General features: G+C 34.5%; 4 protein-coding genes across 6 annotated transcripts; 3 read left to right on the top strand and 1 right to left on the bottom strand.

The window, feature by feature from the left end:
• The first annotated feature begins 6,253 nt into the window (after positions 1-6,253).
• LOC106303722 (WUSCHEL-related homeobox 13-like) lies at positions 6,254-7,609 on the top strand. Its single transcript, XM_013740029.1, has 3 exons — positions 6,254-6,576; positions 6,753-7,238; positions 7,336-7,609. Exons 1-3 carry the CDS (start codon positions 6,357-6,359, stop codon positions 7,413-7,415), a joined length of 786 nt encoding a protein of 261 aa, XP_013595483.1. The 5' UTR covers positions 6,254-6,356; the 3' UTR covers positions 7,416-7,609.
• Positions 7,610-7,831: 222 nt separating this feature from the next.
• LOC106301198 lies at positions 7,832-9,541 on the top strand. Its single transcript, XM_013737546.1, has 5 exons — positions 7,832-8,368; positions 8,708-8,792; positions 8,887-8,941; positions 9,027-9,165; positions 9,321-9,541. Exons 1-5 carry the CDS (start codon positions 8,177-8,179, stop codon positions 9,432-9,434), a joined length of 585 nt encoding a protein of 194 aa, XP_013593000.1. The 5' UTR covers positions 7,832-8,176; the 3' UTR covers positions 9,435-9,541.
• Positions 9,490-15,664, bottom strand: LOC106301197 (DNA mismatch repair protein MLH3). 2 transcript variants are annotated; one of them, XM_013737544.1, is made up of 24 exons: positions 15,460-15,664; positions 15,318-15,369; positions 15,194-15,241; positions 14,927-15,081; positions 14,779-14,836; positions 14,597-14,654; positions 14,387-14,479; positions 14,158-14,317; positions 14,037-14,052; positions 13,712-13,932; positions 13,566-13,635; positions 13,402-13,482; positions 11,951-13,288; positions 11,675-11,851; positions 11,401-11,474; positions 11,115-11,315; positions 10,934-10,978; positions 10,772-10,825; positions 10,565-10,671; positions 10,404-10,452; positions 10,240-10,299; positions 10,099-10,171; positions 9,902-9,987; positions 9,490-9,822 (listed from the first exon to the last, which is right to left on the bottom strand). In XM_013737544.1, the coding sequence occupies exons 1-24, from the start codon at positions 15,583-15,585 to the stop codon at positions 9,637-9,639; spliced, it is 3,588 nt and encodes a 1,195-aa protein (XP_013592998.1). In that variant the 5' UTR covers positions 15,586-15,664; the 3' UTR covers positions 9,490-9,636. The 2 variants fall into 2 exon arrangements, with proteins under 2 accessions (XP_013592998.1, XP_013592999.1); XM_013737545.1 differs by having other exon boundaries at positions 11,951-13,282.
• Positions 15,665-17,611: 1,947 nt separating this feature from the next.
• Positions 17,612-19,333, top strand: LOC106302091. Of its 2 annotated transcripts, none has more exons than XM_013738607.1 (2): positions 17,612-17,820; positions 18,253-19,333. In XM_013738607.1, the coding sequence occupies exon 2, from the start codon at positions 18,263-18,265 to the stop codon at positions 19,091-19,093; it is 831 nt and encodes a 276-aa protein (XP_013594061.1). In that variant the 5' UTR covers positions 17,612-17,820; positions 18,253-18,262; the 3' UTR covers positions 19,094-19,333. The 2 variants fall into 2 exon arrangements, with proteins under 2 accessions (XP_013594061.1, XP_013594062.1); XM_013738608.1 differs by lacking the exon at positions 17,612-17,820 and adding an exon at positions 17,827-18,075.
• The last annotated feature ends 178 nt before the right edge of the window (positions 19,334-19,511 follow it).

The raw sequence follows: 19,511 nt of genomic DNA, 5'->3' as shown, positions 1-19,511 counted from the left end.
TCAAGTAAATAATTAAACATTTAGTTTTTATTTAATTTTTAAAATAAACTAGTTTAAAATTTGTTTTCATTGGTTTAAGGTAGTAAAGATTAATCATTGTTAAATTTTTGTTATTTAAAAAAAAATCTTCATAATTTTAAAATTTAACATCGACAAATATTTAAATAATTAACATATAGAGGTCTATTATTACAACATTAAATTATATCTATTTAATTTATACTATCTATAAATCCAATGGATCATCTATTGTTTAAATACAATTATTAATAGCCTAATAAAATTTTCTGGTATGTCCAAAATTTAAATGATAAGATTAGAGATTAAATGTAACATGACTTTTTAGGAATAGGTCCATTAGATCCATTTAAAAAAAAATCAGACATGAATCAAAGTTGTGACTTCTGTTTTAATATATAAGATACTATTACATTTGAAGTCAAAATTTCTATATATGGGGGCGGTGTAGTTAATTAGTTATATTACTAAAATTGTTCCATAATCACATAATTTAATAAAATATTTATTGAAGATAAATCAATTAAACTACAATAATTAAAAATATATATATACAATAATTGTGAAATCACTTACCATATTTTTTTTTTGTAAACTAATCACTTACCATATTAGATTAATATATACTTGAAAATCTTGAAAAATTATCAATTTACTTACATATACAAAAAATGTTTATTTTTTCAGATCTACATTTATATTATCATAAATTTGCAATATTATTGGAAATCATTGTATTATAGTCCAGAAATCTTAATCCATGCGATGGAGTACATGTGGGGCAATGTTCTTTAAACTCATTCCAACAACACAACACAACACAAGACTTCGAGCTATGGTGTGTCAGTGTGCTGCCTCTCCCTTAGAGTAGAGTGAAAGATCAAAATAGGCAAAAGATGAAAAAAATAAAACTATACTTTCTGAGTATAAATAAATATATACTACATCCGTTTCAATTTAGTTGTCGTTGTAAAATAAATTTTTTCGTTTCAAAATAAATATATTTATTGATTTTATATTTCAATTTATTTTCCAATTGGTTGAAATGTGGTTAGGTGTATTGGTAATAATATTTTTATTTAGTAAATATATAAAATTAAATATTTTTTTAATATGTGTTCCGAAGTCTAAAACGACAATTAAAATGAAACGGATCTTGTAATAAAATTGTTAACCGGTTTTCAATTTAAAAATACAAGGGTTACATCTCTTTTTTTTTTTGAACAAAGGGTTACATCTTTTTAACACCATAATCTGGTTTGGCTTTATGAAAAAAATTGAGAGAAGAAACAAACAGAACTCGTGAACTACTTCAACCATTGCTAAGCGGACCCTTCTCTGAACAATCTTATAAATTAATGATTTGCGAAAACAAAAGTAAAATGAATATCCAAGTAAACCCAAGAAAATTGGTCTTACTGACATTTTTTGATAATTTTTTAAAAATATACACAAACACTGAAACTAAATAACACATGATAACATGACAAATGTGATTGGGTCACGCATGAAACTTGTATGATAAAAAGCAAGGTTGTAAGAAAAGAAGCTTGGAATCATGGTAGAGCCAAAGAAGGGTCCTCTTCAGAGACAAGTCAAAACGGTACACGTCGCAAACGCTAATCTCGTAGGACATCCTTAAAGGGGAGCAGTTAGGTGTGTGCTTATAGGTATAATATTGTATTTAGGCTAAGAACATGGACATTCTCAAAAGGAAATCACTTAATTAAGGGTGTATTTAACCAAATAAAATTAATTAAATAATGTAACAAAAAAACTTATTTTAAAATTGATTCCAAAAAAACTTATTTTAAGGAGATACACACTTGCCACGTCGACCAGAACTTCCCTTAAACACAGTTCTTCGACAAGCCTTTCCAAACTGCTCTTAACCCATTTTTGGATTAAATCCAAATATATCAAGCTCGAACACACCCCCCATGTGCTCCCCTTTAAAGATGGGCTTATGGGTCCAGCTGAAGTTAGTGATCTAACTCTGTTACGTGATATCACGAGAGACGTCCGATCTTGTGGACGGTGAGAGATTACACTGGCTTTTTCTATGAGAACTCTGTCTGACCACCGACCAAATTTGAATAAATAAATGAAAAACAAAACTTGGACATAAGTGCAATTACCATTTTCTAATGCGATTCTTAGCGTAGTAGGTTGGGTTTATGACTATATCAAATCAAATGCAGCGATAAAAGTTGGACCCATCCTCGATATATCATTTCTCGGATACGGTCTCTTTAACTTTTGTAGATTTAATTTTACTTATATGATTGAACTTTTTCTTAACTCTGTGAATCCACTTAAGTAAAGCCAACCTACTGAATATATGAAACTAGAAATTAAATGAAAAGTGATTCAGTTTTCCCTCGTAGCTTTCATATACCATCAATAGAGAGTGAGTATATATCCAACACATCATTACTCACTTATTCATCTAAAATCTTCATAACAACCACTTATCTCTATGATTATTAGCACTTGTTGATTAACCTCTAGTTCAATTCCAATACAATAATTCATAACACAATCCCAATCATAATATATATATACACAATAAATTTCGAATAGTCCAATAGTAATAACTTAACGGTTTTTCTTTATTTTTATGTGTTTTATCATTTATGTGTCCAGTTGAAAAAAATGGGTCATTTGCCAAATAACCAAAAAAAATGGAAAATTAGATTTTGAGAGAAATAGGAAGAGAATGTAGTTAGTTAGTGAATTTATGATTTTTTGTGTATATGTGAACAAAGAATTCAGAAGTCATTCATAATCCTACAATTGAACAACAATAATATGAAAGAAAATAATTGGCAAACACCAAGTCACACATGTACGAATAAGCTAAATGATTCTCTATAAATTAATAACTAGAGTACTCATATATTAGTTTTAAAATTATTTTGAAAGTAATATATACTATCAATGATTCTCAAGCTAATCAAAACTTTATACTTAGTGTGTATTATAAATTATAAATATTTTTAGATTAAATTATCATTGTCTTATTATACTTGTTATAACTCAAATTTAAAAATCGTTACATTTTGGTTGAACATTTCATGGCATAATAGAGCAAGCAAATGAGTCTCATAGTACAAGAACAAACCTTAGGGGAAACCCATATTAAATTCTAACCCATTAATTCAAGAGATAAGTATCTCCTTGCCCAAAATAGAACTAAATAAGCCCAACGAGGCTCAACGAAATCCAAGTTACAATTATCGGTTTAAGCCTGTTTTGAAGATCAATCTTATAACCTTGGAAGTTATTACATTTTTGTAAAGCTCAATCTCAAATACCTATCATTTGGTGACAAATTTTTTGTCTATTTTATATGCTCCCACGTCCTACACGGCTTTTGTCTATTTTATATGCTCCCACGTCCTACACGGCTACACTCATAATAGATAGACAAAAAGGAAAACACGTATGAATATAGAGTCTTGGGACATCTCCAAGCCCGCTCGATCTTTTACTTTAAAATAAAGTGAAATAAAGTATAAAATAAAAAATATTTCAATCTAACTTTATATTTCATTCTATAATAGAGTTTATTTCATAAATAAAATAATTTTTTTGTTCATTATTCTATTATAGAGTGAAATATGGAGTTGAGTTGAAGCAATTTTATTCTTTTTTTTTTTTACTTCATTTTAAAAGAAAAAAAAATGAAATTTTATTGAAAATGCTCTTAGGAAAACAGTTCGGTCGACATTTGACTTAGGTTCGCACATGGAATAACAAAAACACTGTCGGGAAAAACGATGAGACTAATAAATGTTTTTTTGTTTGTTTACTCGAATAACAAATGTTTCTATTTTTCTGTTTCTAGACCACTAAACAAGATACGTAAATCCACAAAAACCAAGATTACCAAAACAATATTAGAATTAGCGATTGGTACCAGTAAAAAACTTAAAAACAATCAGTACTAGTGAAAAAACAATCAATAATTAATTTTATAAAGTACAGATGATCAAATACACATATACTAGGGTAATTCTCTTAAATAGATTATTTTCAAGTTTTGATCACAAAAATATACTACAAGGAGGAAAAATGATCAAAATGTTTCATTTAATAGGTAAAACGACCCTAATACCCTAAATATATAAAAAAATAAAAAATAAAATAAAAAATAAAAAAATAAAAAAAAATAAAAAAAAATAATTTTTTTTATAGTTTTAGATTATATGTTTTCAAATTCGAACTTTTTTTATAAATTTTTTTTCAAATTTTTTTTTTTGTAATTCGAAAATACTTTTTGGAACTATTTTTAAATTTTTTATTTTCAAATTTTTAATATTTATTTTTTATTTTATAAAATTTTAAATCTCTACCCCTCGATTCTAAACCCTAAGGAAGAGTATAAGTGTATATTTATCTATTTAATGAAACATTTTGGTAATTTTAATCTTTAAAGTATATATTTGTGATATAAATTTTTTTATTGTTATCCTATGTATAGTGATAAGGTAAACGAGTTGTATTAGCGGGTTGCTGCAGTGTGGTCTATAGTTAATATTTGAAAAAAATCACCCAGTAAATATACAGGTAAATTGTAATGTGTTACTATTAAGGTAACATTATACTTCCCATTGAACAATTCATAATCATTCCGATTCCAAACTTATGTTCCACCGTATTTAGGTGAGGCATTGACTTGGAATATAATTGTGAAGTAATTCATCTTATAATTGACCTAAGTTGATATATTTTTGACGTGGAAAGGTCACAGTATGCAAGTAGACCTGAGAAGAACTAAGTACACGTTCCGACAAATACTATATTTACCGGATTCATTACGGCATGAGTCATGACCACGTATTCATGTATTCGTTGACCAGTACTGCTCACATTTTGTTTTCAACAATAAAGACAACTATGTTTAAACGTTTCTGTTACTAGTCTACTAGAGTATTATTCAGGGATCAAGTTCATTTATTTTTGTAAATGATTCTGATTAAATCTTATTAAATTCTCAAACCCTTAAGTGCCCGTGGAACATGGACGGCGGACACCGACCATTTACGACTTCTCGTGGTTAGATGACACGTTGGTGTGTGGCTCCTTAAGGACCTGAACTTATAAAAGTCCTGACTCTGACCCATTTCTTATTTCATTTATGTTTCTCTTATGTTTGATTAGGATGATAGGGATTGCAAAAGACGGTGAAGCTAATACTCTATAGAGGATTGTTTTGGAAAAATATAATCTGGAATGTGTCAGAAAAAGTTACTAGATAGCAACTCAAGAATGTCAGTTAACTGGTCAGGAAAAGAGTAAATTAAAGTGTTTTTAATTTCTTTAAATTTTCTTTAGAGCATGTTTAACGGGTTCTTATGGTGGAGTTCTTAACGGAATATAAGAAACCGCCTCTTAGCTTTTCTCTAAATTTTCTTTAGAGCATGTTTAACAGGGGTTCTTATGGTGGGGTTCTTAGCGGAATATACGAAATCGTCTCTTAGCTTTTTCTAAAAGACGGTTTCTTATATTCCGCTAAGAACCTCCCGTTAAACATGCTCTTACCACATCTTTACTATAATATGAATTCCATTGTTGGCCAAAACGTTAATCTAAAAGCAAAATTAGAATTTATAAATATTTTCATGAAAAAATTGAGCTTGTGTATTATTATTATTGTTGTAATCATGCAAACAAAGATATACAACTTGAAAAACTGATAATGGCTTTTTCGTCAAAAAAAAACTGATAATGGTAATAATTCAATTAAAATGTAATAAACTTCATAAGTTCATTAGTTTTTTTTTTGGTAAAATCATAAGTTCAATAGTTTCAAAAAGGAACTATATTTCAATTTCTTGAAAGAATATCAACCAACAAAAATAAAACTTTTTTTTCTGATGACAAAAAAAAAAACTTAGCAACATTAATCAGTTAATTGCATAAAAATATAGTAAGAATATTTACAACTATAAAATCAAAAGAACATTAAACTAAAATGTTATCATCAGTAATATAACTAGCCGTTTAACTGCAAGTATTCACATTAACTGTCGATTTCTAATTTTGGAAACTAGATAACCCTTTGATTCTAATACTTTCCTTAAATCATTTTTGCTCTTATAATGTTACCGTTTGATATACAAATGATCGGTCTTACTCACATATGAATCATGTTACCGTTTTTCTTAAATATTTTGTTCTTAAGCATTAATATCAAAAATTTAATAGTATAAACTTAGCCTTTTTGTCTTTATCGTGCCTTTACCTTTCCTTCTCGAGCTCTTCGTCCTTCCTCTGTTTCCTTCATTCACACAGAGAGAGAAACGCAAAAGACTAAAACTTTGAGAAAAGAGATGATGGAGTGGGACAATCAGCAGCAACCCAGTAACAATCCTTCTTCAAATCTTCAAGGGATCGACGTTAATGGAGGCTCAGGCTCAGGAGGAATGTACGTGAAGGTGATGACCGATGAGCAGCTCGAAACTCTGAGGAAGCAGATTGCTATCTACGCCACCATTTGTGAACGTCTCGTTGAGATGCACAAAACCCTCACTTCTCAGCAAGATCTTGCAGGTTCTCAACGTTTCTTGGCGTAATTAAATCTTTTTTTCTGGAATTCAAGAATAGGTTTTAGTAATCAACCTTGAAACCCTCTAATTGAGCTAGAGTATTTACCTTAGGTGTTTTCTGGTTGATGCTAGTTTTTATGTACTTCAACTTCAACAACTCTGTTTTCATTTGGTGTTTAGGGAGAGTGGGAGGTCTGTATGCAGACCCAACGTTTGGTCACAAGATGACAGGTGGTAGGCAGAGGTGGACTCCTACTCCAGTTCAGCTTCAGATTCTGGAGCGTATATTCGACCAAGGGATAGGGACACCGAGCAAGCAGAAGATCAAAGACATAACCGAGGAGCTGAGCCAGCACGGTCAGATAGCTGAGCAAAACGTCTACAATTGGTTTCAGAACCGGCGCGCTCGGTCCAAGAGGAAGCAGCATGGTGGTGGTGGTGTTGGTTCTTCTAGTAACAACAACAATGGTGAGTCTGAGGTGGAGGCTGAAACTGAGACGGTGAATGAGAAGAGAAAGATGCCAGAGAGTCTTCTTGTGTTTCCTGATGGAAACAAGAATGCCATTGGGACAACAAGTGCTACTAGTCCTAGGCCTGAAGATCTTTACTTCCAGAGCCCTGAGATGAGCTCTGATCTTGACTTGCTAGGAGTCCTATCAAACCCAAGTAAGTTAAAAAAAAAAAAAAAACCTTTTACACAAAGCTTGTGACTGGTGTCTGAACAATAATCAGAGAGTTTGATGTGATTTGTGTGTTTTTGTAGGGGATGAGCATTTTGTAGGAAAGATGGGGCTGTCTGAAAGCTACAACATGTATGATCATGTTGAAGATTATGGCATGTAGGGCTGATTAATACAAGCTGAGGAAATTGGTTCAGTAGTCAGTCTTAAGCAGTTTTAGACACTTTTTTAATTATTTTGTTTCTGGGTGTTTTAATCAAAGTTTGTGATGCATTACTTTAATGTTTACTGGATTTAGAGTGATTCCTATCTCCTTAACAATAATAATATTTTTCTAAGAAACTGATTCAGGTTTTACAGTTTCTTTTTTTATACCACAAGCTCCAATCCCAAGAGGTGCACTTTAATTTAGTTTAAAACATACAAACCTAGCTAAGCTAATTCACATTGTGTATAGAAAGAAAAAAAAAAGACAAGGCGTTAAAGTGACCAAGTAAAAACGACAAGGCGTTAATATATTCCAAGAAACAACGGCATGTCGTTTTTTTGTATTGAAGTTTTCGTTGAAACGGCATACAATCTGTAAAGCTTCGACCTTTTTTGATCTCGACTTCAGAGTTATATCGTCTTCTTCTCTTCACCTGTTCAGATTTGACCCTTTCACTCCACTTTCAGATTTGGTCTTTTGCTTCTTCTTCTTCTTCTCGTGGCTGATATATTGGTAATTGTGTTTTCGAGATTGGTGACATTTATAATGGTGAAATGGGGTTATAATGCACGCGTGTTGCTCGACTGAAAGCCGCAGAGACATTGTTTTGCTGCATAAATTGAGTGGAGAGACTCAAAAGTCTGAAGCTTTTTGATTGGGGCAGGCTTTTTATATGGATAGATAGAGTGTGTTGACAACTAGAAACTGGGTTTCTGATGGTGAGCTCGTCTATATCGAATAAGAGATACACTTATATACACGAAAGTGAGAGTGAGGCAAATAGAGAAGCCATTGACATTCACCATGTGATCATCAACGGAAGCAGAGTAACTGGTTATGCCCGTCTTAGGTGGCTTGCTTTCTTCCTTGTGGCTTTGGCTATCATCATGTACTTTCTTCTTGGAAAGGTAATGAATGATACGTTTAGGAGATGTTTTTTTGTTTGTTTGTGGTGTTGTTATTGCTTTTGAGTAATTCTGAGTCATTGCTTAGAACAAGTGTTGCTAGTGCATCATAGTATGATAAATGCATACTTAAGGGATCAATCACGTGCTATTCTAGATCTATGTTAGTACATGATGAGTTTGGTATTTTGGTTCTCTAAAGCAATATGTTAATACATGACAAGTTTTGTATAATATAAAGCACGTGTCTTAAATTGTATCACCTTACATGGTTGTTTTCTTGATGTTCCATTTGTATCTTCTTCAAACTGGTATCTTAAAGGGGTAACTCATATATTACAGGACAATCCAGTTAGGACTCTTTCTTGGAGCTGCCTCTTAAGTGGTTTCTTTGTTATGATACAAAGCCGGAAGTTTGTCAAGAAAGGTGGGGAGGCCTTTGTTGCACGGTTTAAAGTTTCACCAAATGATTTAGTCTTTCACATTTTTGAAACTGATTCTTTTCTTACTGATCTGTTCAGAATCTGTTATAATCATGCCAACCTTTGGGATCCAACTTGAAACTCAATATTTAAGGTACGCTTTATCCCCTTAGTTAATTTTATATTGTCTGCATTCCATGATGGCTTCTTAAGTTTGTTTGTGTGTTTCTACTTTGTAGTGGAAAAACTGTCTCCATGTTTATTCCTATTGGCAAGATTTTGAAGCCTGTGCTTGTCGAATGTGTCACCCCTGTTACATGTTACTGGAGTCTCTCCTTGTTTCTGCGTGGCGAAGAACAGCTTACATTGGTGTTTAAGGTAATGCAAACAATTTTGTTCCAATACATTGTGAGAGAAAGTTTTAATGACAACATTGAGAATAGTCACTCACGGGCTACCAAATGATTCAATCTGAAATATTGTACTGTTTCTTTTGGCCGTTGATTCTAAGTTCAGTTTCCTCTACTGTACAGGAACTGCGTCCGACATTGAAGATGTTGGTTCCTATTTGGAAGGCATTGTGTGCTGTTATTGGCACAGACCAAAGTGAAATGATGACTGAAGAAGAACATGTTGTAGCTGGTTAAGCATTTACATGCGACATATCTACTACTGCCATTACAAGCAGAATTTTTGTTTTTGTTTTTTCCTTTGGTATATTAGTTGAATGCAAAGAGTACAATTAGTTATATCAGCAAATGTGGTATCAACCTAACCATATACATCCAAGGATAAGATTTACAGTGTGACTAAGAGTTGAAAAAGTAGTTATTTACTGAGTCTATAGCATCAAAGGTTTGCTACAGGTGCAACTTTTTTGCCTTTAGCTTCATCTGCGCGTGATTTAGCACGATCAAGTGTGATTTCTCTGCGTTCGAACCCATGCCACGGTTGTCTTGGTTCGATCTTTGCTATCTGTTTGTGTAATGCCTTCAAATCGACTAGAGGAACTGTCGTTGGTCTCCCATGAGCACACTGTACACATCAAAAATGGGTTAACTTGATTAGAATTGAAGATGAATCATTTTGGTAACATTTCACGTTTCTTACTTACCTGGAAACACAGTGAGGTCTGCTTTAGTCCTTCGATGATTAAAGAGCATTCTGAGGGTAACAGAGAATCTCCGAACATAATTGCACCTTAGCAGTTGTAGAAAAAGACAAAGTTAGCAGTGAAACTAAGTCCTGAATGGTAAGTCTCTAGCTTATCCTTGAACATACAGAATAATGCTGGAGAGATCAGGAATATACCTCTACATGCTTTGGAGTTCAGGACTCGAAGAACAGATGGAGGAATTGTTGATGATCCGTCAGTATCAGCAAGCTGGTTTGGCAAAAGTTGAGTAAGAATATAAAGGTAGGTCATGTGCTTATACATGATTCTGAAAGTACCTGCTGAAGAAACTCTAATAGATCAACATCTGATAGATTTACACCCAGAACGCATGGGACCTACAAGTGGTGTAAGCAAAGTGATCATTCAAGTGACCCATATAGAATTCCACAGAGAATAGAACAAAAAAGGGGAATGAAAGAGCTAGACTAGGTTGTCTAACCGCATTAAGTGTGATTGGAGTTGGTTTCCGTTGAATGATGCTCATGCTCCTGTAGAGAAGGAAAATATTAATCATGGTGCGCAATCTAAACACCAAATGCATATGCTGCTTCATAGATGATCAAGTATTGTATATTTATGGGACAGCAAGAGAAAAATTACTTCTTAAAGGACGTTGACCCTTCTACATTAATGCTGCAGATCCAACCCCAGTCTCTTATCTGGTCTGAATAACTCTGGAGTAACTGATAACCCATCTCTGGTAGGACCTTCAATGTCAACATTAACATTTAAGATTAATGATTCATCATCAATAAACTGAGGCAGAGTAGACTACTCTGATTGAAATCCAGCAGATGATAAACATACCAACTCTTGGTCTGCACTCAAATAGGTGACTGTCCTTGCTTCCCCAGCCAGGACCTAGTAATTTCATTATTTTTTTGTCAGTAGATAGAAGCACAATAGTATTCAAACTGTGAAACACTAGAAAAGTAGTTACATGAGCTTGAGGTTCCAAGATGCTCTTACCTTTTTACGCAGCTCTTCCAATCGAATTCTTTCATCGGCAGCATGCTGTAAAAAATGACACCAGACATTTATTAAGAGAAACAGTTTCAACAACTTATGTTGTCCTTGTTTGAAGACAATCCACAACCATAATCAGATATAGTGTCTAGACTTTGACATAATGAGAAAATATAGGATGAACCTGATCAACGATAGCAACTGTTCCACAAGCAACAATTGGGATGTATTTTTTATCCACCTGTTGTAGAACCTTAGCATCCTCAAGGGACTGTCTGTTTATAGATTCAGGAACCAAGGACTCATCGGATCGCAGGTGCAAAAGTCCTGAACATATATCAAGTACACTATCTTGATCATGAAGCTCGTGTGATTCCTTGGCAACCTGGCACAAGGAAAAGATTATGGATACTTTGTCTTCAATGGTAGTTTATTAAGCAAAAAAAAAAAAAAAATTCAATCTCCTTAACCTGAGGGACCGGACAGTTATGGCGCCATTTCGTTGTGGATTTAACTGGATCCAGATTTTCCTCTGAGCTCAAATCTGTGACATAGGTAACATAGTTAATTACTCCACATGAAAGAGGGAATACAAAGGAAACGTCGTGAAAACTCCCCTATACCAAAATTGTCAAGGAGCACGATTTGATTGACAACTACACCGACATGAAAGATACAAAAAGTGCATTTGGAGATGATTTACCTACCAAAGAGACACACAGCTCATTTAAGATTAATAGTTACCTTCGTCTCCATCCTCATATCGGGCCTCTGAGTGCACAATACTGCAACCAGCAGATGCTTTCAAGTCTGAGGCCGAACTCATACTTTTTTCTGGTTCTTGTAGGTGGTCATATGACACATCATCAAAGATATGAGATGCATTACAGGGTTGTGTCAAGCACTCCAAATCATCGGGTACTGCAGAAAGTTATACCACATTAATTTATTTTCCACCACATTCCGAAAACTAAAACAACAGTAGCAACAAAATAACAGCATCTGAAGAAGAAAAAGAACCTGATGGATCAGAGTTCTTTGATTTTGTGTCTGATCTACAACTTAAACTGACAAATCTCTTTTTCTCTTGATAAAATGGAGGAGCAGAGCGGCTTCTTCTTGACCTTCGTTTACCAACATTATTCTTTGAACCATACCTATAACTAAATGTGTCCTTCCTGATATTATGTTGTTCAATACCCACATTATCTGCATGTCCCCACAATGACTGGAAAATCGTTTCACCTGACTCAGTGCCATTCTGAATATCTGCGAAAGAATCTGTGCTGGTTTTCCGGCAACTGATTTGAGGTATGGCCTCATGATCAAATTTGACGTCGTTGGCAGCACTGAAAAAGTATCCAGGGTCAGGCGTCCTTCCCAGGTCCAAACTCCCTTCAAGAATTTGACAACCTTTCTGATAATCAGACTCCCACTCGGTCGCAGAAGGAGATGTAGAGAACACTGTAGAGCACTCAGAACTCAAACGGAAACTACCAGGACCAGACCTCCCGACATTGGCTGAGGAAGAGTAAATTTTCTTCACAAAATTGTCTTCATAAGAACGAAATTCCGCAATATCTATGCGGTTGATGTTAAAATCTTCTCCATTTCCAACACTTGTACTATCTGAGATATGTTGTGGATTAAACCAATCAGATTCCTGCCATGAACTCCCTAGGGAACAATCAGGAGTCCTGGTCCTTCCATGAAATTCATGAGTATCAGAAAGAACATCACGGTAGGAATCACCTTCTCTGGTCTCTAGGACATGAATCAGTGAATTAGTTCGTTTGTCATCAAGTTTCATACGCATGCCTGATTCAGACCCTTCACCACGAGATAGATTAGGCTCATGAAGGGCTAGCCTTCCTCTTGAGGAGCAACCCCGCAAAAGGTGATTTCCAATGCAATTGCTGACATCCAACTCATCTTCAACATCTTCAAACTGAAAATTCAATACGTCTGCATCTTCCATAAAATCATGGTTGACACTGGGTGTGCTAATCTGGCATCTTGTTAGAAACTGTTTGCTGCACTTAGCGCCAGAAACCAATCTTGTTTCTAGGAAGCCAGTAACTTGCGGAAAGTCTTCATTCTTTTGCATATCTGTGTCACATGGCTGTAGAAAAGAAGCAGTCTGACGGTCAAATTCAGCTACAGTGTCTTGTTCTTTAAGATTCTGAATTTTCATTCCTAATTCATATTTTGGAGACCATTCCTCCTTTCCTTCCGACAAATAACCATCATCTCTTTTAAAGTCAGCAGACGGGGGAAAGAGAAAACTAGAAGGTGTCTCATCATTACTTCTCTTGAGCTTCTTTTTTGTAGGTTCCATAGTTTCTGGCCACTCTGCATCTAGAAAAGGAACCATTGGTAAAGGCTGCCTGAAAATATATAAGGGATGCTGCCCCTTTCCACTATGTAAGAACTAATGTCATAGAATGGTAACAGTCTAAAACGTTGTGTACCTTTTTCAAGTCTACCCATGTCATCAATCAGGTCTTGTCTATCACCTTTTGCCAGCAGATCAGCTCGCCCATCACAAATTTCTAAGAAAAGAACGGTAAGAAAACATTGAAAAACCTAGAAATATAAGGGATACCATCAGAGCTTTGACAAAAGTGTGGCATACCAAGACCCTCATCTTTCTTCCAGTTCGCTAGAATGATTCTTTCTATCAAGGTAAGTATAGGTTCCCAGTTCTGTCACAGATAGAGATACAGCTTTAAAATACAAAAAAAGTCTAAGCAAGTTTAGATCACAAGAGAAATTTAATACCTTGAACTCGACGTTTGTCTTTGATGGTTCAAATGATAATTCATAAAGATGACGTGGACATGTTATGCACAGTATGTAACCAGGACAGGGTTGAATTCTGCTACGTCGTCCTGTTTGTAGCCCATCTGTAGGCTTCCAGTCATCCGTAGAATCAAAACTAGCAGCGAAGTTGTTCAGCAGCTTATGTATGGGACCTTTGCTTACGAATCTTGAATTGATATCTGTCACCGTGAAGGCCATACAACCTTATACAGAAACTTCCTAACTTAAACCGCAGAAGATAGTATATGTAGTCACACATAAAAAGATGCAGAGATAAGGATACATATGTACTGCAAAACCTGCAAGGAAAATACCACAATATAGAGAAAGGTGAGGCTCAAGGTTAACAATCTGACAAACAAGGGTAATAGTTATGGACCCCATAAGTGCAACAAGTAACTTACCTTGAAACTATCTCGAGGACCAGATATATACCCAGAGACATTCAACGTGCCATCTTTAACGTCTACTTTACAAAGAGAGTTTAAAGCTTCGGTCCCTGCATCACTCATCAGTAGAGAAAATGCTGAAGCAGAAGGATTGGCTTGGAGAAGCTCTTCATCACTGTAACAAGGAAACTATCAGAAGGGCCGCTGAACTCATAAGGATCTTAAAATGAAAGTAGGAACCCACCTATCGATATCAAGAACACTGAAGGAAACATTAGAGTGCACAAGCGCAATCCGGAACACACACTTTGTTATAGATTCCAACACTTTCTTGGGGCTTCCGTTGCAAAAAGAAAAGGAAAGAAACGATTTTACATAAAAACATGGACATCTTTCACAGAACTTGAGACGAGGCGAAGATGAATGCGGATGTCTAAGTGTATAAGAAATGAACCTGGATTGCATATATTTTTGTCTCACAGGTTGATTGTAAAACAGATCTCGGACAGTTACTGCATCAACCAGGTAAAAATCAGAAGTAAATCATACCACTGGCCCCTTGCCAATGTAAACCCAAAAAATAATAATCAGATGCAAGCATGAAAGAAAAAGCAATGGTGACAAAAGACACATTACCAGTCGTGCCAGAGTCTTTTCTATCATCGTCAATTCCTAGATGAAGACACTTGGATCCCTAAAAAGCATTGTGTAGAAGTTTAAAACCATAAACAAAGTCATACACATTAAGCAAGAGTGTTGAATTGCATCAAGATTCATCCCATACCTTCATAACCTTCCGATAACCATTAGGCCTCCCAACAGCTTTAGTCGTGATTTCAAGCAACGAGATATCTGATATGGAAGCCAAGGCCTCTCCTCGGAATCCAAAACTTTCACTGGCTGTCTCCACATCTATGAAGTCGTGAAACTTTGACGTAGCTGTTTCATCACATTGCCCATGATAAGTTTCTCAATCGAACTAAAACTAACAAACAGCTATTACCAATCCATTAAACCTAACTTACAAGACTCGTCCTTTATAAGAACTTACCATATCTTTCTCCCAACAAAACCAAATCATCTCTGGAAACGCCAGATCCTGAGAAAAAATCAAAATTAAGATTCAATCATTTGCACAAAGGTAAAGATAGTCATAGTGGAGCTACTACACTCACCATCATCCACAACCTTCACAGAGCATGTCACAACGCCCACGAAGATAGACACCTGTCAACAGATATTTCGATTTTCAATCAGCACAATTACAAACAAGTTTTCAGAACCAGAAGAAGAGAATCGATTCGATTTCGGTTTAACCTTGGTCGCACCAGCGTCGAGACTGTTGAAGACGAGCTCCTCCACGACCCTCGTCATGTCGAACATGATGATTCCGGATCGCATGGAGCGACGGACGCCTTCCGGCAAGGGCTTAATCGTCTTCATCTTCTCGCTCGCTCCCTCGCTCAGTCACTCTCTAACGGGAATGGTTCCATCAACTGTGGAAACTGGAGGGAAATCGCGAAATTGGGGATTTAGGTCTTCAAAACGACTGCGTTTTGCATGTGTGAATATTTCTTCTTTCGGATTTTAACTTTTGTTTTGTTCCCTTTTTAACCCCATAGAAAGAGAACCTTCCAAATCTAACCCTAGTGCTAAATCTAACCTTTAGTGCTGAGGGTTGGTCGTTTATATTAAAGCCACCAGATTAGACCACCGACGACTCTCTCCAATTTTAATCCGAAGAATAATTACATTAATTAATACTCCCCCTGTTTTTTTATATAAGTCGTTTTAGAAAATTTTTTACGTTCCAAATTATATGACGTTTTCGGTTTTTTATGTAAAATTTATTAACATTTAATGTTATATGACCAATGAAAATATACCTTCTATTTTATTATTGGTTGATTTGTGGTTAGTTAAATAATTAATGATGTTTTTGTTTAGAAAATATAAAAAATTAATGATTTCTTAATCTATATGCACAATTCTAAAACGACTTATATTAAAAAACGGAGGGAGTATGAATCAGCAAAAGGCCAATTAGCAACTATTTTCACATTTTAACATGGAAACTACCAAACATTTAGTTTGATAAATTTGGCTAAGCTAGCATACTCTAATTAATATATGATAATACTATAATACTTATAATTAGCCAGGATTATTATCAGAAAATGAATTTTATATATTATAAATTGAATTGTAAAATGGCAAATGATAAAGTTGATTAAGAAAAATCAATGATGTTGATATTTTCTCTATTCAATGTTTGTGATATATGTATTTGGTTAGACAGTGATCTGATAATTACGATATAATAGTTCCACTAGTTTTCTCGTTTAAAATGATTTCATTAGCCTTTTTGGGGGGTCTGATGAGGATGAAATGGCACGGCAAGTGGATGGTGAAGTTGACTATCTCCGCCAAACTAGTAGGGTATAATGATCATAAATCCATCGGATTAAAGCTTTGATTTACCGATTATTTCAGACTAAATATTAGATAGACCACTTTGCTTTAATATTCATCCACCATAAATTCTATATCACGTCAATGATATTGTACCTACTTACGTTTTAATAAGTTTCACAGTTCAGTTTTTTAATATATGATCTTGTTTGACAGCTCAAATACATGAATATTTTAGCTTTTAGCACTCTTGTATAATTATAGTAGGAAATATATTGTGAATTATATTAGTATTATTTCCAACTACAGTGTAACGATTATACTCCATCTGCTTTCGTAATGTATGTGATGTAGGTCTAAACACACACAAAATATTATTCTATAAAAATAATCAAATATATTAAAAATGATTCAACCAATCATAAAAACTATAAAATATAACCAGTTGAACAGTTTTCAATAAAATTAAATTAAATATAAAATTTTCAAAATAATTTTCTATTTTGAAATATATTTTTTTCTAAAACATAATATATTATGATACGAAAGAAGTAATCTAAGATTTTAATCATATGTTACACAAATTTGTGTCCATTATCATGTTTCTCAATCGATGATCCTCCTTATATATCATTTGGTGTGGTTTAAACTTTTGTGCATTGTTTAGAAATCTAGATGACAGCCTATTAAAAATCATATAAAAATCGAATATTCTTTGTTTCTTTTAAAATAGTGTAATATTAATGAGCCATGTTCACATTATTCTTCCAAATTTTATTTTTTTTATTTGATTAAGACTACCAGTGTAGGGAAAATAAAATAAACTAGGACTCTAGAAAAAAAAAAAGAAGAAGAGTAACTCCGTGAAGAAAGAAAGAAAGAAAAACATGACGGCCGTTATTATGGTTAGACGGAAGAATGTCAGACTCCGACCAGCTGGTGAATACTTCCGCGGTTCTTGTCAATGCCATGTAATGTAAGAGAGATAACTGTACAAAAATGCAAACTTTTATTGATAATTATATATGGAAAATAAAAAATAAAAGAGATAGAGAGAGAGAGAGAGAGAGTGATTTTGTAGGGTTTACATATAAAACTGAAAAATTGGAACAATCTCCTCTTCTCTTCTCCATTGCCATTTATCTCCTTCTTTCCCTCTGCAAACCCTAATTTTCCCTTCCTCTGTTTTCTTTTTCCTGAGAAAACTGGAAACAATAAGATAAACTTCAAAGCTCTGATAATTCACCTTGTTACAAAAACGCAGAGGTAGAATCTAATTGCTTGTTCATCTGATACTCTGTTTTCTTATATCTCGTTTGGGTTATGATTCTTGTTGTTTCAATTCTTCACAATTTTAATTCCATTATGATCGAGTAATTCAGCTGCTCATTTCAAATGTTATTGCTTATTATGTTGTTAATCATGAGAATTCGTGAGATTTAAGGATGATTATTTGAAAAAAAAGAGGTTCGATTTATGTTCTGTCTTGACGATTGATTGTATCAAGTATTGATCTTTGAGGTAACAAAATGTTTTGATTTTAAAAACTCTGAAGGAATCAGCTAATGATGATTCAGATTCTATGTACTCTGATCTCGAGCTGATCTCATTCATGATTCGAATTCAGATCCATTTAAATCTGATTTACAGACACTAACTAACTCGTGTTCTTTGTTTGTCGGAATTGGGTTTTTATAGCTGATTTAAAATGGAGATGAGTCAGCTCGATTCCGATTTGCGCCTGCCTCCTCGAAAACGATTACTTGCTGGTTACATGAAACTAAACGGCATCGGATCTTCTTCTTCTTCTTCATCTACGTCTCCTTCGGCTGCTTTAGCTTCTTCTTCCTCGACTTCAAACTCAATCGGATCCTCCTCCTCCTCTGCTTCAACCTCTCGTTTCCACAGCGTCCAGAATCAGTCACCTGAAGAGCTCGTGGAGGCAGCGAGATCCGCAGCTGCCTTAGCCGTCAAAGCTGCGAAGGCGGCTAGAGCGATAGCGAACGAGAAGGCCTTGATTTCTTCAAAGGCGATTGCTGCGGCCAAGAGGGCATTGGAGCTTGTTGATTCTTTCCCTAAAGAAGCAATGGCTGATTGCAAGGAGAAGAAACATGTCTCCGTAGACAACTTGTCTTCAAAGGATTTAGCGTGTAGGTTGCAGCGAGCTATCGAGAGAAGGTACCCTAAAGTCTTGGCTATTCGCGAGGAGAATGGTCAAATAAACAAGAAGCAGAAGATGAACAAGACCGTAGCTGATGGTGGGAGTAGTGTGACCGGTTATGTGAATGGCATCGCTGGGGTTGTGGATTCAGACAGCTCCTATGACGGATTAGAATCAAACAGAAAGGCGTTCAAACCGAATGAAGTGGATTGGATACGGACACCAGGGAAGGGGAAAGCAGAGGAGCAAAGAAGAGGAAGAGTGAAACTAAAGAAGTTTCCTTTGAGCATTTGCGATTCTACCGATCAAGAAAACGGTGTCTCCTCCTTGTCTCCAGTCCCGGTGGCTCAGCCGCAAAACAAAGCCATACGGTCATAGTGAGTTTTGTATGCCAGAAGAAAAGACTTTTTTTTTTATTCAAGTTTTGGTCAGCATTTGCCATTTTCAGTAGAAGAAGAATCCACATTTGTTGTTTATTCATATATGAATTGTATTTGCAATTACGTTGTGTTGTAGAATAAGGTTTGGTGGTATTTGGATTCATAGACAAGGACGAATGTAATGAAGTGATGATGTACCTTTTTTTGTTGAATATTATTCTTTCCGTTTCAAATTAAATATCATTCTTAACACTATTAAAAATAGTTAAATGTTTATTTTACTTTTATTCAATCATTAAAAATTTATCATATATTACTTTCAAAAGTTTAAAAATAATAGTATATGATAAATTTTAATTATGAGTAAAAATGATAATTAATGTAAAACTTGTATTGACATCGTAAAGTAACAATGA

This window comes from Brassica oleracea, chromosome C7, assembly GCF_000695525.1.
Source record: "Brassica oleracea var. oleracea cultivar TO1000 chromosome C7, BOL, whole genome shotgun sequence".
Lineage (NCBI taxonomy): Eukaryota > Viridiplantae > Streptophyta > Magnoliopsida > Brassicales > Brassicaceae > Brassica > Brassica oleracea.
This window is presented reverse-complemented; position numbering and strand designations above follow the sequence as displayed.